General features: G+C 37.4%; 1 protein-coding gene across 1 annotated transcript in view; it reads right to left on the reverse strand.

Moving 5' to 3' along the window:
* The window catches only part of TNR (tenascin R), a 110,029-nt gene that overhangs the window by 12,162 nt on the left and 72,827 nt on the right, over positions 1-25,040 (reverse strand). Inside the window, exons 15-17 of the mRNA XM_044673994.1 lie at positions 24,676-24,806; positions 23,662-23,794; positions 2,175-2,326 (exon numbers count right to left, since the gene is read on the reverse strand). Of these exons, the coding sequence (XP_044529929.1) occupies positions 2,175-2,326; positions 23,662-23,794; positions 24,676-24,806 (416 nt within the window). The remainder of the gene's footprint in view (positions 1-2,174; positions 2,327-23,661; positions 23,795-24,675; positions 24,807-25,040) is intronic.

Here is a 25,040-nt window from a genome sequence, read left to right on the forward strand (position 1 = left end):
TCTCTCTCTCTCTCTCTCTCTCTCTCTCTCTCTCTCTCTCTCTCTCTCTCTCTCTCTCTCTCTCTGCCTCTGTCTTTGTCTCTCCCTCTCTTTCTCCCTCTCCTTCTCCTTCTCCCTCTCTCCCACCTCTCCCTCTTTCTCTATCATCTGCAGTAAAACAATGTACCAGTATTAGATTTGTTATTTTCAAAGATGCTCTGGGCTCCTTTATGGATCTATATCCTCTTAATAGAACTAGGTATGATATTGGCAATCACTTCCACTCTTTGAATATAGACAACAACACAGGTACACATAAATCCTTCAGAATGGCAAGAAGAGATGGTATTGGCCCTATGCTTTTTTTTTCTTGTTCCATATAAATTGGAGTTTTTCACCAAAAGAAAGGGAATAATTCCCATCCCAGTGACTGACACCATCATATTGGAGGCAAAGTAACTGCAAATCATTCACTTTCCAAGCTGTTTAAGTGCTAATTTCATTTACCCTCCAATAAATCAGCTTCGACTTCAATTTCCAATTATGCTTTAAGAAGGAGGCACACATATGTCAGAGATATAAAAGGGAATGTCTCCCAAGAGCAGCTGTTATGAACAGAGGTACCATTTAACTCTTCAAAAAACGACCCATTCTTAGCAATTTGAAAAGGCTAGCTCTGTGTGTGAGCAGTCAGTGGGGTACTGGTTGGGGGAAAGGTTGGGATACGTGAAGTCTCATCCCTTCCTCCTTAGCTATGTAGGGATATCTTGGGGTCAGACATTAGGAACATTCCAATTTTTAAAAAATGAACCAAACCATTATGTATTAGAACCTATTCTATACAAGGCATTATGTGAGGCACTTGGGACACACCAATTAAAACAAAGTTATCTCTAGCTTCAAGGAGTTGAACTGATTCAACATGAACAGTTATAAGTATATACCAAATCTAGACAAAATAAACAAAAAATGATGGCAGGAAGCAAAGCATTAGGAAATGGAGACCTGAAGAAAGCTTAGAATTTCAATATGTGAAAACGAGAAGAGAGTACGTTTTATAGGCATGGAAAATCACCTGTGCAAAGAGAACCTACATTGTTGCAAGGATTAGCAGGGGATAATTTATTTTACTCTCAAATCTGCACTAATCAGGATCCTGGCACCCAGAATATGAGGGCTTTCTGAATTCAAAGTCATGAATAATAAAGGTCTTTGAAAATTCTCATATTTTTTTTAAACCCTTACCTTCCATCTTGGAAACAATATGAAATATTGAATCTAAGGCAAGAAAGTATTAGGAGTTAGGCAATCGAGGATAAATTACTTGCCCATGGTCACAGAGTTAGGAAGTACCTAACTCTAGGAAGTCAGATTTGGACCCAGGACCTCCAGTCTCTAGGCTTGCCTCTCTATCCACTGAGCCACCTAGCTACCCCAAATTTCCATATATTCTTGATGAGAGTTGTAGTGATGGGGATAGAAATGGATATTGAGGTCCTGGTTTTGAGCAAGACAGACATGCCTCTGTCTGGCTCTCAAAATATGATTTCACATAGAAGGGCTGAGAAACAGGAAGAAGGAGCCTATCCATGAGATCATTCAGTCCAAAGAGGTAGGACTTCTAGGTCTGTAGAACTATACCCTATTTCTGTATTTATACCTAAGGCACATAGCAGAGCCACTATTTGGGTCTAATAACTACTTGAAATTAAGCTCATTTTATTTCTTTTCTTCTGATCTTCCAGTGATCTTCAGTACTCAGGACCTCAGCCTCTCTACTCCTGTCACCATCTTCATCTCCATTACTCTATCACTCTGGCTGTCATCAAAAATATTCAGGACTTTTCAGGGTCCATCAGACTCCTTCAGATCTTGCTGTTCTTGCTTTCCCTTTTCTTCCTCCTTATGAAATAACAGTCCTTAGGAAAGGAATAGGAGGGAAGGTAAAGGACCTTGGTTTGTCTCCCAAATTCCTGGTTAATTCCCATAACTCTCAGCTTTAATCTTACTTGTTTTTAGATTGTCTTCCACCCTTGACTGTGTCTGAGCTATTAAACAGTGTTTTCAGGAAACTGAAGAGACAGGAGAGATTAAATTGTGGTGATGGATAAGAGGATATGGTAAAAAGAAAAAGGTGAATTTATGGAATGTTATGAATGCTGAGAGATTCTGAGAAATTCTACACAGTTACTTACAATCCAGCCGCCCCCATCTGTTGTCATGTCACAGTACACCTGGACCTTCTGACTTCTGTCTCCATTGATGGAGATGGTGTAGACCCCACTTAGAGTGTCTCCATTCATTAAATGCTGAGCACAGTCCTGAGGATGAGGGAACACTCGACCCCCTGGACAGGGAGAGAAAGATATTTCCTAAGAATGGTTCATTTCTTTATCCATTTGTATTTCTTTCCAGGAGAGAAAGTCAAAACTAGCTTTTGAAGGAACTTCAGATCTATCTATCTATCTATCTATCTATCTATCTATCTATCTATCTATCTATCTATCTATCTATCTTTTTTATCTCTCTCTCTCTATCTATGTATTTGTGTATGTGTGTGTGTGTGTGTGTGTATGTGGTGTTCTCTGTTCCCTATTTTGGTGATAATACCACTCCCATATCTCTCTCTCTCTCTCTCTCTCTCTCTCTCTCTCTCTCTCTCTCTCTCTCTTTCTCTCTCTCTCTATTTGCTATATATCATATGCATACATACTCACACACACATACACACACCAAAACACCAACTAGGAAATTATGATGATAAGGCAAATAAATACCTGAAATATGTTATGAGAGAAAGTACTCGATCCATTCAAGATATTCTTTATAATTTTGTAACTGCTGATTATGGTCACTTATGTATGGGTCATAATAAAACAGGGAGCATTTTGGGAAACTGGTTTATCAGCCACCTTTCCAAAATACTTGGGGCTTCACTCTACACTGTTTTAAAAACTGCTGCTAAGATGTGCTTGAATTGGCAAACCCTTAGAGAGGTTTCCTAATACTCTGGCATTATAAATTAGTCCAAGGACTGGAAATCTTTTAGGGAGGGAAGAATGATTTGGAGAAGATATTCTCATAGGAAAGCTTCTTGAAAAGTTTCCCAAGAGTCTCAATTGAGTTTTAAGCTTTAATGCTGAACATATGCATATGTGTGTATAGGCATTAATAAAGAATGGATGTATATAATGTGTATGTATATATCTCTATAGGTGTGTACATGTAATATGTATGTATAGAGATGTATGTACAAGCACATATGTTTATGTGTATATAAAGAATGTAATATATTAGAAAGTACGAGTATTTGGAAAAACAGAACCTGGGTTCGAATCTTTGGTCTTTTGCTTTTTGCATGAATGTCCTTGTGCAGGTGAACTTAAATTCTCTGGAACTCAGTTTCCTCACCTGTAAAATGATGGTGTTAGACTTGATGGTCTCTAAGGAAATCCCCATTCGGTTCTAAATCTGTGATCCTATTAGCATATAGTTTGTGGGTGTGAACTGGAAATGCTTTTATGTTATATGTATGTAGTATTTATATTTGAGAGGAGTGCAGTGTTTCAAGCCATTGGATGAAATCAGATGATGGTATATTCTAAATGTTTTGGGACTGACTGAAAAAATTAGATGTGTATTTTTTGAGACCACAAGGAATTGCCAGATTGTTAGGATTATGGCTATGGCTGTTGGGATGAAGCAAATACACTCAGCTAGGGTCAGAGCACACCATTTATAATAATCGTAGATATCCAGAAGTTGTTGCATGAGATTAGGGACCTTTATAAAACAAAAATCCACAATACCTTGCATTAGTGACCAAGAAATCATTGAGATGCTAGATAGGATAAATGTTATCCTAGCTAACTTCATTTTGATTGGATCAGTAGATTCTAGGTAGTTTGCTAAATTTGCCCGCCAATTAATATTATTAAGAAGTCAGGCAAATCTGGATAGTGAGGAGGGATAAAGGTGATAGGATGATAAGGAGGAGGAATGAAGGGGATAGCTGAATGTATGGAAGGGATGAATGAGGTAGGTATATAGGAAGGTAAGGGAATGAATGGGAGTATACAGGAGGGCAGCTTAAACAGGCTTATTCACTGAGGCTAGGGACAGAGGGTACTGAGGGGAAATAGGATGAGGTTCTTCAGACAGGGAAGGTATCTCTAAGGTACAAGAGGAATTTGGGCCAGTCAGAAATGTTTAGATCAAGGCTGGGGGTTTCTCTTGTTAATTTCTAATGTCCCTTTGAGGGAGGAGTCAGAGGCTCCTCCCTGTCAGTGTAATTGATGTCTGCAGGAAGTCTTGGCTGGAGATGGCCCAAGATGGATGCCTAGATTTCCCTCAAGAAATAAAAAGGAAAGTAATTTCTTCCCACTTCACCCTTTGCTTTAATATTCAATATAATGATTCATCAGAGGCTTTGTATAGGTAACAAGGGGAATTTATTGATGGCAGGAATGAGTTGAGGGAAAGAGGGTTTCAGGGTTTTGTAACTGCAACTAGGGAGAAAACTGGTGTTGGGGGAAGGGTCACAGAGAAGGGAGTCAGACTGAGAGAGTCCGGCTCTCCCAGTCAGGAAGGATTCACTGCCCTGAAGTAAAGTATTTATCAGATCACTAAATAATGGGGTGGCTTGATTTAAGGATGTCCTACTTTCCTACAGAAGCTAAACCTACAATGTCCAACCACCAAAACCACCCTTCCTCCCAGGGCCCAAAGGGAAATTCAGGGAAACAAGAGAGATGTAAATGAAGAGAGATCAGGTTGAGGTCCAGAGAAATTAAGCTAGGTCCAAAATGTCCCCAGGACAAATAAACACAGGCCAATGCTGAAGCCAAAAGGCAAAAGCCCTTCAGTTGGAACTTCAGCACTATTTATAGCCTCAGACTCCAACTGCCTTTCTGAACATTCTAAAACCCCTAACTGCCAGGGCTGCTTACAGTTGAATTTGAAAAGCAAAGGCTTCTGCTAGCAACCCTGCATTACACTATAGACCTATGTATATAAGTGAAGGATTTTTAGAAACAAAGCAGTTAAGTTTCCAGATGGCTTTAAGCAATTATATTTCTACCAGAGGAAATGTCATACTCAATACTCACTCCCATGTTGACCATGTTGTTGGAGAGAATGGATTAGCTTGGAGGTGAGAGAGGACAAACTCAATGCATTTCTTTAGGGATTATGACCTTCTTGAAGTATAGAACAGTGACATTATGGACTCTACCCAGGCATTTTCCCTTGGAGCCCAACAGAGACCTATACTTCAGGGGAATTTCACAAAGGGACCAAGTTATTCATATGTGTTTTCTGTATGGATGCCTTGACATTGTATTTTAATTCTGTACCTACTTTACCCATTGACTTTGGGTATATTTATGAGAGCATATACCTTAGACTTTGAGGGTGACATTTCTGTAACAGCTATTCATGCTATATATGTGTAGTAAATGTACCTAACTAAAACTACCTAATTAATCATGGCTGGCTAATTAGTAATCAACGGAGAATATATTGGATGGCATGAACAGTTGTTACAGAAACTTACCACTGTACTTTTGAAAGATTTTAGACCAGGCTCATCTGTAATAGTTTATATGTTTTATTAATTTATTTAATTTATAAAAGGTATATATAAATTATAAAATTTATAAAAGGTATTCTGACTGTAACTTGTTCTCAGATGGTTTGCTCACCCAACCTATCTTTATACTGGAAGATCTGAATTTCCCGAAGAAGGGCCACTTCCATCCAGTTATGACCTAGACTTGTTTAGGGTTCTAGGTGAGAACCCAATTATTGCATATATGGGTATACTCTCACTATTTGTCATTACAGCTACTGAGCTCCAGCCAATGTGCTTTCCTTTTCCACAAAATCAGTGTCCATGACATGATTAGATTTTAAAGGTGAAGCATTCATTTAACAATAAAGCAAAATTGAGAATAATCATGTCATTCAACATGACGAAAATGTAGGAATAATAAAAACATCACAGTCTACATATAAACCTGGACCATACTCTTTGCTATAGTATCCATGGGGAAGAATGGGCACACCATTATAGAAACCTTATAGGAGGTAGATGAGTGGAGAATCATATGTGCCAAGGGTAACTCATGTAGGTCTTGGTGTCCTTGGTTTTTTCAGCAATAATCTAAACCACACAAAGCCACTGCTTTGCTTGCTACTTCCCTTCTGGTTTTCATTATTCTCCTAGGCAAAGTCTCTCCTCTTTTTCTTTTGGGTTGATGAAGTAGTAAACAGCTCTTTTAATTCACAATTGCCTTTAAAAGGGCTCTAAGAAGCTGTTAAACAACTGACAGGTAGTGACAAGGAGTTCCCCTAAGCCAGAGACCAGAAAAGTTCCTTAAGTCGACCCTTCTGAGTAAAGCAGACAAGCCCAGTCAGCTCTTCACGCAGCAGGATTCTGCTTTGTTTGATGATATCTCATCCCTTTCTTAGCAAATCAAAGGTCAGAGAAAAATTACTCAGATGATTCTCTGGACAATATAGACAAGTCCAGCTAGTTCTCCATTTAACAGGATTCTGCTTTGTTCAATCAGCTCCAAACTTTTCTTATAGCAGATAAGATTCAAAGCCTGTCTTTTCTTCTTTGATCTTCTCATGACAAATAAGACAGTAGAGAACAACTAGGCATCTCTCAGAGGTTTCATCTCTTTTAACCTGTATTTGGAGCTGGAGAGCAATAGCTCAAACTATATCAGAGTTCAGTTTTCTTCCAATGAGCTTACCCCAAAACCACTTTTCCAGCCTTTTCTTCAGCTAAACTGTAAAGCAGTTTCTTTCTTCTAACTGGCAATCTCTGAGCATAGCTGCTGAAGCCTTCCTGTTAGCCAGTTCTCCAGATGGTATCTTAATTTTCCTCGAATATCTTGAAACAGAGCCTCCTTGTGGACAGTGACTCATCAATCAAGTACAATTATCAAGTAAATTTCATGAAATTCACCTTTCTATCAGGTATGAAATCAAGTTCTTTTTTCATCTTCCCATGATGTCTAGACAGTTATTTGATTTACCACTTTGTACGTTCAAACCTCTCAAACTCTAAAAACAAGTCACTTGCAAAAGAGCTGAGGGATCACAATGTCCCTGAAAGCCTCAGTAATTTCTCTGTCCTCAAATAAGTCTTGTTAATTCATTCATCAGAAGTGTAGTTCTCTATCTTGTCTTCCTACCAGCCCATGTTTCTCATTTTATTGGAGAAGCTGTTTCTTTACAAGTAGATTAAAAAAATTTCATACACAAATATTCTTTCTATGCTCCTTTTAGTAAACAAGCTGTGCTTTACAGCCTTCAAAAGTCAATTTCATCCTTTTTTTCTTTATAGAAAAGTTCTCTTTTCCCCTCTCAAAAATCAAACTTTTCATAATGAGTGGGGCAGAGATGAAACCTCTGAGAGATGCCTAATTGTTCTCTATTGTTCTATTTGTCATGAGAAGAACAAAGAGGAAAGAGGAGGCTTTGAATCTTTTCTGTTATAATATATGCATACATCAATCTTACTTAAATCAACAATGTGGAATAGTGGCTTGTGTTCCAGGCTTGGGGTCAGACACGCTGAATTCAAATCCTAAATTTCACACTTATTAACTGTGTGACCCTTGGCAAATCACCTAATCTCTATGTGTCTAAAATAGTTGGATAAAGCCTCCAGGATTTAACTATTAAACCAGAGACTATTGGCATCTCTGATATAATATGGTCAGAGTCAAGGATTTTTCAGGAATTTATATTGCTCAAGTAAATATGCACATATAAAATAATTATTTATTTCCCCCAAAAGGTCCTTGATACTTAGAATGCACATTTGGGTTTGAAACAGGAGTGGGGCTGCAGAGAAGCTCCTCTAAGGTATTCATGAGTACAATCAGTTGATCAGATTATCACCTAGTCTTATCTTGTATCTCATCTTCCAATTCCTATAGAATAGGACATAGGTGTGACATAAATATGGCAGCAGCTACCACTGGGGCAAGTGGTTGATAAAAGAGTACAAGGATTAAGGAGAGGATGCCCAAGTGGAATGCCTACCCTCAATGGAAATTTAATGCTTTATGTATATATACATATATATATGTACAAATATAATATAGCAGTAGGGATTATTGCAGCTCTAGAGCTGAATTCTATTCCTCTTTAAGTATAGTGATTCATATATTCATACTTTTTAAAGCATATTTGTGTGAAAACATATATATATATACATATACATATTCATTTTTTGTTCATCATCATAATAATTTTAGCTCAAATTTACATGTTTGTGCAAATGTATATTGCTTTAAAGGTTAGATTATAAACCACTAGATTGTAAACTCCTTGAGGGCAGAGACTATTTCCTAGGACATTTTAGGTGATTAATAAATTGATTGGTGACTTAAATTTTATAAAGTATTCTGTGAGTCAACTCTGAAGACTCATATATCCAGTAGAGGGTAATCTCTTCATGGGACTGTTTGCTTTGTCTCTGTATCTGAATCTTTTACAGGACAGTGCCTTTCATCTATTTCACTGTTGTTATTCAGTTGTTTTTTAATCATTTCCAACTTTTTGTGACCCCATTTGGGCTTTCCTTGGCAAAAGATACTCGAGTGATTTGCCATTTCCCCAACTCATTTTACGGATGAGGAACTAAGGCAAACAAGGTTAAGTGACTTGCCCAGGGTCACACGGCTAGTAAGTAGCTGAGGCCAGCATATACTAGGTGATTAACAAATACATGTTGAATGGAAATGAACATCTAAAAATGCTGCATCCTTGTAATTAAAGAACCAGATGCAGCCCAAGTCAGTTACTAAGCCTTGGGGCTGGAATCCTGGTTCAAAAAAGTTTCTTGATTGGACCAGTGAAATGACTATTTTACTGTTTCATTTTGTTTTAAAGGAGAGGAAGTAATTTACTACTCTTCTCCCAGATTGGGTGGAAACAGTCCAATTTAGAGAACAATTGCTAATTAGTTAAAATTGGAGCTAAAGAGTTTAGCTTCAGGGCACAATATAATGCTTAGCAGGCAGCTAGTACCCAACCAGAGGGACACTAAAAGATTTAGCAGTTAATGCCATAAGTTATATATTACCATAAGTTACACAGAGCACTAGGTTACAAAGACTTATTTGAGCAACATGAAATTTGGCTATTTTATGAATATATTACTTTGAAGTTTGCTCCATAATTTTGTTTGTTAAGAGGTAATTACAAAGTTAATGATTTGTTAATAAATAGCTTGATTTGGTTGAAAGAACTGGATTCTCCAGGCAGTTTTCAGAAGAAGAAATCACAGCTATCTATAGTCATGAAAATATGCTATAAATCACTATTGATTAGAGAAATGCAAATTAAAACAACTTTAGGATACCAGCTATCAGATTGGCTAATAGGACATAAAAGGGAAATGACAAATGTTGGAGGAGTTGTGGAAAACTTAGGACACTAATGCGCCATTGGTGGAATTTTGAACTGATCCAACCATTCTGAAGAACAATTCATAAAACTGTGCAATACCTTTTGACTCAACAATACCACTCCCAGATCTGAATCCCAAAGAAAAAGGAAATGGACTCATAAGTACAAAAATATTTATAGCAGCTTTTTGTTGTGGGAAAGAACTGGAAATTGAGGAGATACTCATCAATTGGGGAATGATTGAACAACTTGTGGTATCTAACTATGATGGAATACTATTGTGCTATTAAAAAATGATGAGCGGTGGGGGCAGCTGGGTAGCTCAGTGGATTGAGAGCCAGGCCTAGAGATGGGAGGTCCTAGGTTCAAATCTGGCCTCAGACGCTTCCCAGCTGTGTGAATCTGGGCAAGTCACTTAACCCTTGTTGCCTAACCCTTACCACTCTTTTGCCTTGGAATTAATACACGGTATTGATTCCAAGACAGAAGGTAAGGGTTTAAAAAAAATGATGAATGGGATGCTTTCAGAAAAATCTGGGAAGACTTCTATGTTGATACAAATTGAAATGATCATAACCAGGAGATAATTGTAACTCAGTAACAGCACTATTGTACAATGATCAACAGTGAACGATAGCTATTCTCAGCAATACAATGATCCAAGGCAATTCCAAAGGACTTAAGATGAAAAATGCTGAAAAAGAACTGATGGAATCTGAATGAAAATGAAAGCACTTTTTAAAAAAGCTTTTACCTTCTATTTTAGAATCCTTACTAAGTATCAGTTCCAAGGCAGAAGAATGAGCTAGGCAATTGGGGTTAAGTGACTTGCCCAGGGTCAAACACCTAGAAATGTCAGAGGCTAGTCAGTCCCCCCATCTCTTACCTCTCTATCCACTGAGTCACTTAGCTGCCCCTAAAGCACATAAAAACTTTGTTTTTCTTGCTTTTTCCCCATTTTCTTTTGTAATATGGCCAATATAGAAATATGTTTTACATAACTTCATAACCTATATCAAATTCTTGCCTTTTCAAGTGGGGGAGGTGGAGGGACAGAGGGAAAGAGAGAATTTAGAGCTCAAAAAATTTTAAAAATGAATGTTAAAAATTTTATACATGTAATGGAGAAATATTTAATGAAATAAATAAAACTTATTTTGGGGGAAAAGAATGGAATTCTGTATATTTGAATAGCTCAACAAATATAACTGCTATTGAAAGAGATGTCAGGGTTGTTAATGATAATTAATCAGTATCAGAAATTGTCCAGCACACTCAGCCACTTCCCAGCTGTGTGACCCTGGGCAAGTCACTTGACCCCCATTGCCCACCCTTACCAATCTTCCACCTATGAGACAATACACCGAAGTACAAGGGTTAAAAAAAAATTGTCCAGCACAAAGGGCCATGTAGTAGCAAAATCAGCACTCTATAGGTCTAGATATATATCATATTTAAAACGTTACTGTATGTAGTAAGCAATCCAATAAAGAGCAGCCTATGGAGAGGTCATAGAAAGGGGCAGCCTTATGTCCCAGAAGGTAGACCCCAAAGCAAGTTCATAGATTATTTATTCAATATTACATTCCAGTAAAAGGGTGACCAGGACATCAAGGGTCATCAAGTTCATGTCACAAGAAGCTTTATTGAAGGAACTAGGGATGGTTCGTCAGGAGAAGAGAAACATAGCAGCTATTTTTCAAGTATGTGAACAGTTATCAAGCTGAAGAAGGTTTAGACGTGTTTCATCTGGTCCTAGAGCATAGAAGATTCAGGGACAAATTCAGGTCTGAAGTCTAATTATTAGAGCTGCCTCACATTATTATGGGCTTCCTAAGGTGGCAGTGGGTTCCACCTCCCTGGAGATCTTTAGACAAAGGCCAGATGACCACTACTTGGAGATGTATTGTAGAGGAGATTTGGAGCTCAAGGAAATGGAGGGACCTTCATGCCTGCTGAGATCCCCCCTAACTGTTACATTCTATGATTCTATAAAATTATTGGTGTTTAGTAAAATTCATTTAGTAATAATATAATCCCCCCCTCCAAATACCTCATAGGCTGAGATGCTTTATCACTAAAATTAGCTCAATGATGCGAGACTAATCTTAATCCCACATGGGGTTACATTGGCATTTGGGACAACTACCAGCAAGTGGAGGGTGACATTTGTTTAGAATAGTTTAGGCCTGGTTGAATAGGGATAACTGACTGAGAGGGCTGAATATAACCTATGATTTTCTTGAGATTTTCCTTGAGAAATAGAGTTTTTTAAATTAAGAAAGCATAAAAAGTATGTTTCTTATTATAAACAATTTAATTCCCATATTAAAGAAAGATTAAAAGAAATATCAACTTTAATTGCAAATTAAACATTCTAGTTTCCATTCATATCAAAGTTTATTTTCCTTTTTCTTTAGGAAACGATTGGCAGTTTAATCTCATTTTCAGGCTACCCCAGGGTTCTGTCTCTGACTCTTGGTCTTCTCTGTTCTAGCTATTATTCAAAGAAAATTATAATAGGGACTAGAGCTGTGATTTCCTTGGTTTAGGGCAGGGGTAAGAAACTCCAATAGGGGAAGGAGACTACTAAAAGGTACATAAGAATCCCTGCTGAATGTTTATTGATTTATAAAACCACCTATTAACATTACCTATGTTCTATTATATTTTTATTTCATTCATTCATTCATTCATTATTTATTTATTTATCCATTCACTTATTCATAAAGCCATTTATTTGTTTGTTTGTTTGTTTGTTTATTGTGTTTTAGTCTGGTTCAGGCTGTGCTAGAGGGTGTTGCCAGCTGGCAAATAGGTATTTGCCATCTCTGGTCTAGGGAAGTCTGAGGTGAAGAAACTACTTCTATCCATGCAGGTCAGCCCCTTTTTTGAATTTTTTGGTGTTTCAGAGTTTCTTAGAGCATCAGGGGCACATCTTGAACATCTATCTCCTTTGTTTTGAGGCTATATTTTTAGTGATGATGCCACATTGCTTCTCAATAATAATAGCTAATATTTATTGGAGATTTAAAGTTTACAAAGCACTTTTCATATATTATCTCAACTGATCCTCCCAACAGCCTTGTAAGGTAGGCACTATTATCATTGACATTTTTAAACATGAGGAAACTGAGCCTGAGAGGAGTTGCTTGGCTTGCCAGTGGCTAAATAGCAAAGCTAATAAATGTTAGAGGCTAGATTCCTGCCAAAAGTGGAATCAGCTCCATACCTCCTGGTTAATCTGTGATCATCAAAAGCTCTGAATATCATTCTGCTTACTTATCCCAGGTTTACTATATGTTACTCTATAGTGCTTTCTGCCATGTGCTTTTGAATTTTTTATTGTTCCAGTGTTTCAGTTGTGTCTGACTCTTTGTGACCCCATTTGGGGTTCTCTTGGCAAAGATATTGGAGTGGTTTGCCATTTCTTTCTTGAACTCATTTTATAGATAAGGAAACAGAGACAATCAGGGGTAAGTGATTTGCCCAGTGTAACACAGCAGGCAAGTATCAATTCCTTCTCCAGGTCATTTTAAAAATGAGGAAACTGAGGCAAACAAGGTTAAACTATTTGCTTTGGTTCACATAGCTAGTAAGTGTGTGAGGTCAGATTTGAACTCAGGAAGAGCCATTCTGACTCTAGCCTTGGTACACCACTTAGCTGTTTTTGAATTAACTGTCTCAAAATAAAAACACATGCTATCCTTTCATTTGCACACCATTTTTTTTTTTTTGCCATTCATATCCAGAGTTTCTTCCCCCTTGGTGATTAGTTTCTCCATTTTGCACACTGACTTCTTAAAGAGACCAGACTGGTTTTCTATCCAAATATTTTAAAATCACCAAATAAAATAAAACAGCTTTGGGAAAAAAGAATCTTCATACAGAGTGTTTCTGAAATTTCTTGAAACATTTTTTGTAACTTTCATGTCAAGATATATATTTTTTCAAGAGGATTAAAAGTACCAATTTCTTTCAAATGAAGCCAACCAATTATAGCAATAAAATTTATCTATATACTGAGTGGAGAGGGAACCATGGCTCTCTATTGGCTTGAATAACAAAGAATTAGCTTCAGGGAAAGGAAGAAATTGAAGAGTAGGAGTGATTCTCTAGAGCAGTGATTCCCAAAGTGGGCGCTACCGCCCCCTGGTGGGTGCTGCAGCAATCCAGAGGAGCAGTGATGGCCACACTTTTTTTTTGTATTACATTCTATTCTGAGTTCAATAAATAGTTTCATAATTTCCAGGGGGCGCTAAGTAATATTTTTTCTGGAAAGGGGGCGGTTGGCCAAAAAAGTTTGGGAACCACTTCTCTAGAGTAAGGGATAGCACTGATCCCCATTTAGAAAAAGATTCAAGGTGTGATCAAATGAACTGAACAGTGTTAAGTATACGAGGTGGCTGTTTGTCCCTTGTAGAATGATTAATTCCAATCAATATAGTTTATAGTATTGCAGAATCCTAGCATCTTAGAATTGGAGGCAGAGGCCATACAATCAAACCTGTACAAGAATCTCTCAAAAATGTCTATGATGAGTAGTCATTGTTCAGCGTGAAGATGTCTAGGGAGGGAAAGCCACTGCCTTTTGAGGCAGCCCATCTAACTTTTGGTTAGCTATATAAGTAAGGATGTTTTACATGCTAAGTCTAAATCTGCTTTTTGAAATGTTTTCCCATTGATTCTACTTTAGCTCTCTAGGACCAAATAGCTTCTTTTTTCCAGAGTAAAAATTCTCATTTTCTTCAACTGAGTCTCATATGACATGTTCTTATAGCTTCTCATTATCCCTGTTGCCCTCCTCTGAACAGGTTGTAGTTAATAGTGTCATTCCTAAAATGTGGTTTGAAAAACTAGACATGGTACATCAGATGTGGTGTGTCCAGGATCAGGTAGGATAATCACCTTCTTAGCCTGGACATTAGTTCCTTTAATTGACCTCATTATACTATTGGCTTGTATTAAGTTTATATTCTACTCCCTCACCCCACAACCCAGATCTTTTCTGTAAGTGTGTTGTTTCATCATAACTCTCCCATTTTTTGCCTGTGAAGTTGATTTTTTTAATTCCAGCATATAACCTCATATGCATCCCTTTAAATTTCATCTTATTAAATTTGGCCCATAATTCTAGCCTGTTGAGATCTATATCTATTTATATCTTGACTCTGCTGTTCAATATGATAATTATTTCTCCCAGTTTCATGTTATCTGCAAATGGGATAATTATGTCTTTTATGACTAAGTTCAAGTCACTGAAAAAAATTAACAACACAGAGCCAAGAATTGGTCTCTGGGCTAATACCCCTTGAGACTTCTCTCTAAGTTGATATGGATCCATTAATGATCACTTGGGGTCTGGTCATTCAACTAGTTCCATATTGATTATCCTGGTTACACTATGATCTAGCCCACACCTCTCTATCTTGTCCACATGGATAGAAAGGGACACTTTGTCAAGACTGAATGATAAGTGGTAATACATGTATAACCCAGATCAAATTCTTTATCATCTCTGAAAGGAGGGAGGGAAAGGAAGGAGGGAGACAATTTGAATCTTATAATTTTGGAAAAAAATATGTTGAAAATTTGTTACACCTAATTGGGAAAATAAAAAAAAAAAGATTGAATGATAGGAATTTCCATTTATGTGGTACTTTAAGGTTTATAAAATCACTTCTTTATAACAACCCTAGAAGATAGCTTATATAATATTATTATCCCATTTTATGGATGAAGAAACTGTAAGTCAGAGAAATTGATTTGTCCAAGGTTACTAGTATTATATAAACGGAAATTACTATCATTCAATCTTTTTTCTTCAAAGATATTTTACCATTAAATTGCCTCAGTTTCTTCACTGATTCTCTAGGAATTTTAAAGTAAAACAAAATATTATCAACAAATAGGGCTACACTTTGCCTTTCCTTATTTATTTTTCCCTGCATTTTATTGCAACAATAATCCAAGAACTTTGTTATCAGGGAAAAGGATGCATCTTTATTTTACTCCTGTATTTTGGGAGGATAAAATTCATCTTCATCTTGGGAGGAAGCTGGGTAGCTTAGTGGATTGAGAGCCAGGCCAGAGATGGGAGGTCCTGGGTTCAAATCTGACCTCAGACATTTCCTGTCTGTGTGACCCTAGGCAAGTCACTTGACCTCCATTGCCTAGTCCTTATCACTCTTCTGCCTTAGATATTGATTCTAAGATGGAAGATAAGGGTTTAAAAAAATCTTCATCATGGTCTATGATTTTGTTTCCTTAATCAATTGCTAGTTTTATTGCATTATAGTGAGTAAAGAATACATTTATTGCTTCTGCTTTTCATTAAATATATTTGCAATTTCTTCGTACATTCACATAACATCTATTTTTGCAAAAGCCCATCTAATGCTACTAGGTATGTATAATTTTTAGTAGTACCATTCAGAAGGGTCTATAAATTCTCAGTTTGTTTAGTTCTATAATTTAATTTCTATCTTTCTTTTAAATTCATCTGGTTCTTGATCAAACTATTCTGGAGGGCAATTTGGAACTATACCCAAAGGGCTATAAAACTATACCTACCCTTTTTTATTACTACTACTACATTACTACTACAAGATCTATATACCACAGAGATCTTTGAAAAAGGGGAAAGGACCAATTTGGACAAAAATTATTTTTAGCAATTCTTTTTGTGGGGGCAAAGAACTGGAAATTGAAGGGATGTCCATTAATTGGTGGATGGCTAAACAATTTGTGATATATATTGATGACTGAATACTATCACGCCAATGATTGATTACTGTCATGCCATAAGAAATGATAAGCAGGATGATTTCAGAAAAAGCTGGAAAGACCTACATGAACTTATGCAGAGTGAAATAAGCAGAACTAGAAGAACATTGTGCATAGCAACAGCAATATTGTATGATGATCCACTGTGAAAGACTTAGCTATTCTCAGCAATGCAATGATCTATTCCAGTTCTGAAGGGCTTACGGAAAAGAATGCTATCTACCATCAGAGAAAGAACTTTGGGAGTCAGATGCAGATCAAAGCCCATTATCTTTCACATTAGTTTGTTTATAATTTTGGTTTTATATGAGTATATTTTCTTACAACAATGGCCAATATGAAAGTATGTTTTGCATGGTAATACATGTAAAACCCAGATCAAAGTGCTAACCATTTCAGGGAGGGATAAAGAAAAGGAGGGAGGGAGACGATTTGGATCTTATAATTTTGGAAAATATATTGAAATTTGTTATTACATGTAACTGGGAAAATAAAATATCTTTGAATAAAGAAAAAACATCTAGTACTGAGGAAGAAACATTAAAGTCTCCTAATCTTATTCTATTATTCTATTTTAGTTAATTTTTAGGTGGTGAGTTTAGATTCTATGTCACTTGTATATGTGTGTGTGTGAGTGTGTATGTGTTTATTATTGATATTGGTTTGTTTTTTTTATGGTTCCTTTAATCTTCTCATTTGATACTCTGAATTTTTATTTTTGCTTTGTCTGATAGTGTGACTGCTACTTCTGCTTTTTAAATTCATGTCATGCATAATAAACCTAATTCTATTTTATTCTCATTTTGATTCCATGCATCTCTTTGATTTTCTTATAGTGCATTCCTTATAAATAAGTTTATATGGTTTTGTTCTCTTAGCCATTCATCTGCTTTCTTTGATTTTTCTTTGATTTTTTTAGACCATTAACATGAAAAGTTATTAAATCAGGTTTGTATTTTCCTCTTTTTGTATTTCAGTATTGGCGGTTTTTAATTTTTATGATATTTTATATATTTAATTTGTAAATAGAATACTTCATCCCTACACTTTGTTTTGTTTAAATTATTATGATGTAACTCCATTCCTACAGGTTCTCTTCCCCTCCCTTTTCCCCTGAAATCCCATTTTATAATAGCTAAAATTTACGTAGTATTTAGTATATGCCAGACATTATGTTAAGCACTTTACAAATATCATTTCATTTAATCCTCAGGACCATTCTAGGAGACAGGTGCTCTTATTATCCCATTTTATAGATTGGGAAACTGAGTTGAACAGAGGTTAAGTGAGTTGCTCAAGGTCACACAGCTACTAAATGCCTGAGGTTTCATTTGACTCAGGTCTTTCTGATTCTAGGATCAGTGCTCTATACACTATGGCACTACTTAGCTTCCATTTATCAACCTTTTCCCTAGTTTTATGATTTTGCTTAAATTAATTTCTTATTCTTTTATGTAATAAAATAATCTATTTCTTCCTGAATAATATGGAAATAGGTATCAAGTGATAACATTTGTACAACCCAGAGGAATTGCTTGTCTATTCTGGGAGGGGAGAAGGAAAAGGGGAAGGGAAAAATGAATCATGTAAACATGGAGAAATATTAAAAAATTAAAATAAAAAATAATTTATTTCTTCCCCTCTTTTTGCCCTTCTTTTTATCAGTTCAAAATCTCTCCTTCTTCAACTTCTTTAATTTTTTAGTTGTTTTTTTTCCCTTGCTGACTTTTTGCTTTGTTCTCTTCATTAATTCTTTTCCCCCTTTCCTATCCTGAAATTTTGTTCTCAGATTCATGGTCTATATCCTTGTTTATTTCCTCTTTGTGTTCTTCATGGAATTAAAGTTTCTGAAGTACAAATTTTGAGCTCTCTTTTCTAACCAGTTTTTATGTTATTGCTTTTATGATCTTGTCCTATTATCTTTTTTTTCTTTTTCATTTCTGTGATACTTTACTTTTAAGACTTTCAATTCATGAAGAAAATAATGTGGGCAGATGCAGCCACTCATGTTAGATACCCTGAAACTCAAGTCTTTGGTCTTCAAGACCAATATCCTTATCACCATTCCTCATTGCCTCTCAAGAGCTACAGGCAAGCATGATAATTAACCATAAAAGGAAAGTCATCAGATTCACTGGAAAACTAGAAGGAGTTTCTTTCCTTTGATGCAATGAGAGTTCTGGGATAGGAAAACTTCTGGAAAGGAAATATTTTAGCTTAGACTATATTATGGGGTAGGAGCAAAAACAACCCTCAGTGACAAGAGCCCTGAAATGTCTCATGGATAAGTGTTTCCCAAGGTAATAGTGTTATTGATGGGGTTGGTTTACTCACTGGAAGAACTGCTCAGAAATGGATTTGTTGAGAGCATCTAGGAGGGTGAATGCTAAGGGTAGCCATGAATCAGAGCAGAGGACAAAGGAGGGAGGAAGCCAGCATTATTTCCAGCTTGGCCCCTTACTCCACTTTTGACCCTGAGCAAATCAGCTATTCTATCATTAAAAGTAAGGGTGGCCATTTATCACACTCTAGACACCTTTGTGTAATGGTTAGAGTCCTGGGCTTGTAGTTGGTGAACTTTTTTTCTTATTTAGTCTTGTTTCACTCTTCATGACCCCATCTGAAATTTTCTTGGCAAAGATACTGGAGTTTCATTGCCATTTCCTTCTCCAGCTCATTTTACAGATGAAGAAACTGAGGCAAACAGGATTAAGTGGCTTCCACAGGGTCACACAGCACCTAAGTGGCTGAGGCCAGACTAGAACTCAAAAAATGAGTTTTCCTGACTCCAGGCAGTATAGGTTCACTTTACTGGGCTAATGTTGCCTTTGGAGACTCCCAGGTTCTAAAGAAGAAAGCAAGAAAGGCAGTAGGGGGAAATGGAAAGAACATCCATCTGGTCATAGGTGAAAGGAAGGAAGAAAGGAAATATGCATTCATTATGTGCCTATTATGTGCCAGACACTGTCAAAGTCAGGTTTCTATAGGACAAAGTTCAGAATTTTAAAGCATCTCAGAGCAATTTAGTCCAATTGATACACAAGAATCCCTTCTGACCTTTCCTGGAACAACTCCAGTTTATGGGAACTGAAGTTTGTCCCAAAGCAGTTCATTCCACTTTTGGGCAGCTTTACTGCTTAGAAAGTTCTTTCTTGACAACAAATTTAAATCTGTTTCTTCTCAACTTCTACTTATACCTCCTAGTTCTGGTCTATAGGGCCAAAGAGAACAGATCTAGATCCTCTTTGATAGGATAGCCCTCTACATATTCAAAGACCTCTCTCTCCTTCCTTCATCTTCCCTACTCCTGGTTGATATATTCTCCAGTTTCTTCAACTAATCTTTAAAGAATAACATTAAAATTTACTGGTTTTGATGATCAATAGAATTTTTTCCCAAGTGGAATAGCTCAGACCCTAGTGATACTGGACAAATATGGAGGTACTGTTTTTGAGTGTTGCTCACTTTGGGGAAGATTTTACCTGTTGACACGATTTCTATTCTCAATATTTCTCTCTCTCTCTCTCTCTCTCTCTCTCTCTCTCTCTCTCTCTCTCTCTCATATGTGTGAAGAGCAGACTATAAGAATAGTTTCAATTTTATCAGACATAGGTCTCACCCCAAGGTGAGGACAGAATGGGAGAGGTCTTCCTCCCTCCTCTCTGAGGATGCTGAGGGGAAAGTTTCTTGATCTTGATAGTCTGCTTAAACAATCCAGCAACAATAGGACAGAAAGGAAACCATTACCCCTCCATCCACTCAACTCACTCATGCTTTCTTTTCCCTTTGCTTTTTTTAAACAAAAACCTATCATTTCTCTCCTGGTAAGCAGAGAGATCATATTGACAGACGCATGGTCATTTCCTCTGAGGGGTTGGTCACTCTCCACACCTGATTTTCCTGTCTAGGCTATTTCTGCTAACTACACGGATTTTTAAGATATTTTGTACCCAAGACCCAGAGCTTGCTCCCTTCATTATTGTTCACAGTTTAAATGTAGAAACCCTTCCTTGAAAAAGTGGGACTTCTGGTACCCAGAGCATTATGTCTGGGATCTAGCTGCATATACCAGCTGGACAAAAGACTTGAAGGGGCCCTACCTGAAAGTGACAAGAGAGATACTCGCCCATCTCTGGGCACATCAACAACCAGATATTTTTCATTTAACCCCAAGGTCAAGATAACTCATTTTTATCATCTCCACAGGTCTCTGAAGACAGGTTTTAGCAAAAGCCTTGTTTGCTTCTTATAGCATTAAATCAGACAAAAGGAATTGCCTTGAAGATGATCATTTCACCAAGCCCTGTTGCTCTGTGGGGAATATTTGTTTCCTCATTTATATTCATGTCTTTAAAAGACAAGTAGACCTTGGATGAAATTTCAGGCGACAGTAAATTATAAATAATGTATCCATATTTTTTTTCCCTTCCATACTACTTGTATATAATTCCCCCCTGAGTCTTGTGCAAACACCAGAGACAACAGGACAGGCAGCTATTAACATGATGGAAGGAAGGAAATGGTTGTACATTGTGTGGCAGAAACACAAAGAGGGAAGACATCTCGATCAAAGGAAGTTTTTTGTAGTGTTTTTTTTTTCCTTCTCAGAGAAAAAACTCAGATTTCTTAAACTAGTCATTAAAAGTATGTTTAAAACAATTGTCTTATCTTTTTTCTGCTGGAAAAGGGTGTAGAACTTGCCAGTCGATGGATTCTTTTCCGTCTTAGAGTGCAATTTTAGGCTTTATTTATGTGACAGTGTTTTAGAAGGAGTTAAGGATGTACAAGAGAACTCCATTAAAATCATCCAGAGTTTTTAAGTTATTTTTCAAGTATGTCCAACACTTTGTGACCCCATTTGGAGTTTTCTTGGAAAAGATGCCAGAGTAATTTGTCATTTCCTTTTCCAGCTCATTTGACAGATGAGGAAATTGAAGCAACAGAATTTACTAACTTGCCTAGAGTCACACAACTAGTAAATATCTGAGGCTAGATTTGAATTCAGAAAGATGAGACTTCCTGACTCCAGGAGCAGTACTCTATTGTGCCAACTAGCTGCTGTAAATTTAGCCACTACTCTAAAAACAAGTTCAGCAACTCCCTTACCCACCAATCAAAAAAAAAAAAAGCTTGTCCTCAGAAGACTTTGATTTTTTTATTTTTACCACCCAGACCTAATAGTTCTGAGGCAACAAAAGATCACCATCTGCCCAATGCTGGCCCTAGGTGAGGTGGTGGAAGATGATAACTTCTTAGTCTTTGCCCTTTTCTGTTCCTTTCCTCTTCTTGGCATTATCCCTAGCCTTGCCTTGGGGACTTGGAGATTTTTTTTAACTTCTTTTTTTTTATCTCAGTCAAAACCTGCTCTCAGAAAAATATCTGAAACTCATTCACACTATGGTATAAAAGACAATTACGTCCAATATCTGCTTTTGTACCCATGGCAAGTAGCAGGAAATGTGTACTCTGCTGAGTGGTGGTAATCTGTGGGGACACCAAGAAACCAAGGGGTAATTGCTGAGGAGATGAAGGGAGCCACAGAGTCAGGCTGGGGAGGACTTTACCTGGGATATGGTGGCTGAAGCATGAAAGCTGCTTCTAACTATTAAGCTCAGTTCTTTTTTGCTGTTGAAAGTGATATCTGCACTCTCTAAATTTCAGCACCCTGGGGCAAAATCTTAATCACCCCATCCTAGTTAAATATTAGCCTATATCCACATGGTGAGGGGCTTGACTTCACCATAGATGGAGCAGCTAAGTGGTTCCTGCCTTTTTTTAGCTGGCAGGTTGCAGACTCTCTGGATGCAAGATGTCACCCGAAGACAGAAACATTCTGTGATATTATCATAATGCTCATGACAACTGGCTAGAGCATTACTAAGACTTGAATTAAAGGTTCATACTGCATAGAGCCAGCAATGAAATTTGTGCATCTTCAGGATGAAATTATAAGTTTATGCCTAATAAATATGCAAATAGAGAATTGCTTTCAAGTACTTGCCATCTATGTCTTTTTTTTAAAAAAGAGAAATAATTCTCTTTAAATTGTGACTTACTTCATTAAGAAGTCCATGTCATAGAATTTCAAACTCTCAGAGCTGGAAGAGACTTCAAAGCTCTTCTAAGTCCCCTAAACTAATCAATTAATCAACAAGCATTTATTAGGCTCCTACTATGCTGTATACTGGGTATTATGTTAATCAGTAAGGATACAAAGACAAATGTAAAAAAAGTACCTGATCTCAAGGAATCTGCATTCTAATAAGGGAAACAATATGCACAAATAGAAGTATACACTGAATTTATACATAATGATTACAAGGTTATTGGGGGGGAATGGAGAATGACTATGAGCATCAGAGAAGGTTTCATGTAGAAAGTGGTGCTTGAGCTGAACCCTGAAAGATCCTAGGTACTCTAAGAAGTAGAGATGGAATTCTAGGCATGGGAAGAACCAGGGCAAAGGTAAGGGAGATAGGAGATGGAGTGCAGTAGAGCACATGAAAGAAAGTAGTATGGAATAAGACTAGAAAGGTAGATTGGGGTTAAATTATGGAGGAGTCTAAGTGCAAGGCAGGGGGGACAGAAGAAAACAGAAAGGAAGGGGAGAGAAGAGAACATCTAAACTTAGAGATAATAGAGAACAACTAGAGTTTGTTGAAGGAGGGGAGAGGCATGGTGAGACTCATGATGTAGGAAAAACCCTTTGGTAGCTAAGTGGAGGGAAGATTGGATGGGGGAGAGGCATGAGGCAGGGAGATTAATTAGTTAGCTATGACAATTATCTAGGAAAGAGATGATGAGGGGACAAAGCTAGGATGAAAGCCATGTGAATGGAGAGAATCCATGCTAAAGCCACTTTTGACTCTTTCCTCTTAATCATGTTTAATCAGTAGCTAAAGGCAGTTAACTGATCAGACAACCTCCATATCTCTTGCTCCTACATCCTTCTTTGCATTTCCACTATCTCCACCCTGATCCAGGCACTTACTGCTTTTCTCTTTTACTCTTTAACAACCTCTAAATAGTTGCTCTGCCTCCAACCTCTTTTCCAGTTTACCTTAGGTACTTATCCAATTTATCAGATTTGGTTCAGATCAAGAGTTAGGACATGAAGAAAAGGTTGGAAGTCAGAGCAGCACCTTTATCCAGTAACATGCAGTAGGTGCCCTGAGCCTTTTAAGGAACTGAAGCCAATGGTTCTCAGCTCTCACACCCTTTCAAATGGTTTAAAAACTCTTGAGAATCAGTATCCTGCCTGACATCTGTATTCAAGATCTTTCCTGTATTGCTCCACTATTGAAGAAAGAAGCTGAAGAAATAACTTCCTTGACAGGAAGAGGCAATTTAGTTTCCTCTGGGGGCCTCGTTGAAAACCAAGATTCAGCAGAGATGATGAGGGACCACATTGGTTTGGGTGGGTATGTGCTGGAGGATGTGTGAAAGCTCCAATCACTTCCTCACCTGTGGTGAAGCTAGCGGAGGTGATCACACTGTGTATAGCATCCTGGGCTGACTGTAAGAGTACTGTGTATTCAGAGTTCTCAGAAAGTCCCTCTAGGCGGATCCAAGTATCTTCTGCATCCACAATCAACTCCTGTGAATGACAACAAAAGGAGAAAAGGGGATCATGGTTCCCAGAGACATACATGGGGGAACTGGAATCGTAAAAATGCAGTTCTACTCTGTCTTGGAGAGGTATTGGAGAGATATAATATTCTTAAGAAAACTCCACTTCTATTCAGGGTATATTTAAGAACAAATGAAATTTAAATTATTCATTACTTCTGGACCTTTTAGGACATAAGGGTGAACCCTTGCTAGGATGGACTGTCTGTCTAGGAATCCTTCAGTCTTTTTGGGGTGGCTCTTCCTATTCTTAAGTTTCCTGCTCAAAGGTCTGAATAATTGGAAACTATGTCCATTAAAGATATTTACAAAAAATTTGCCAAATCTCTTCTTCATTGTTTGCTGCATATGTAAAGATGAAGTCTTTGTGAGGATTATAAGAACATCCAAAAGCCTTCCCAAATGCAAAATAAGGAGGTTGAACTAGAAGATCCCTAAATTAATTTAAATCCCATAATCTTTATTTTCAATATGTCATGAAATTCACATTATCTTTTTTTTAAACCTTTACCTTCCATCTTGGAATCAATTCTGTGTATTGGTTCCAAGGCAGAAGAGTAGTAAAGGCTAGGCAATGAGGGTCAAGTGACTTTCCCAGGGTCACACATCTGGGAAATGTCTGAGGTCAAATTTGAACCCAGGACCTCTCATCTCTAGGCCTGCCTCTCAATTCACTAAGCCACCTAACTGCCCCCAAGTTCACATTATTTTGACTGTATTGTTAGTGTAAATGTCAGGAGGTCTAAGCCCTTTCCCTCTGGCTTGCATTCTCCCCTAATTGTTTTGACTCTTCACTCCTGAGTGATGGGCATGATTGGATTTAGCCTTCCCTTTTACTTAAGGACTCACCTTCCGGCTTCCATCCGTGGATTTAAAGGTCAAGATGTAGTTCTCAATGTCTGCTATGGGAGGCTGCCAGGAAATCAGGGCACTCTGTCTGGTGACTTCACTGGCAGTTAGATTTGTGGGGGGATCCAGAACTGTAAAGGAGGGAGAGACTCTCAGGAATGACTTGGTCACAGACTCCAGTACTCTTCTGCTTGGCTTTCACATGTGTGAGTCTTGCTGATTCCCTGACCCAGTTCTTTTTCTTCTTCTTTTTCAGTCCTTATCTTCCATTTTAGAATCAATATGGTATATTGATTCCAAGGCAGAAGAGTGGTTAAGCAATGGGGATTAATTGACTTGCCCAGGATCACACAACTAGGAAATAT

This window comes from Gracilinanus agilis, chromosome 4 (assembly GCF_016433145.1).
Source record: "Gracilinanus agilis isolate LMUSP501 chromosome 4, AgileGrace, whole genome shotgun sequence".
Taxonomy (NCBI): domain Eukaryota; kingdom Metazoa; phylum Chordata; class Mammalia; order Didelphimorphia; family Didelphidae; genus Gracilinanus; species Gracilinanus agilis.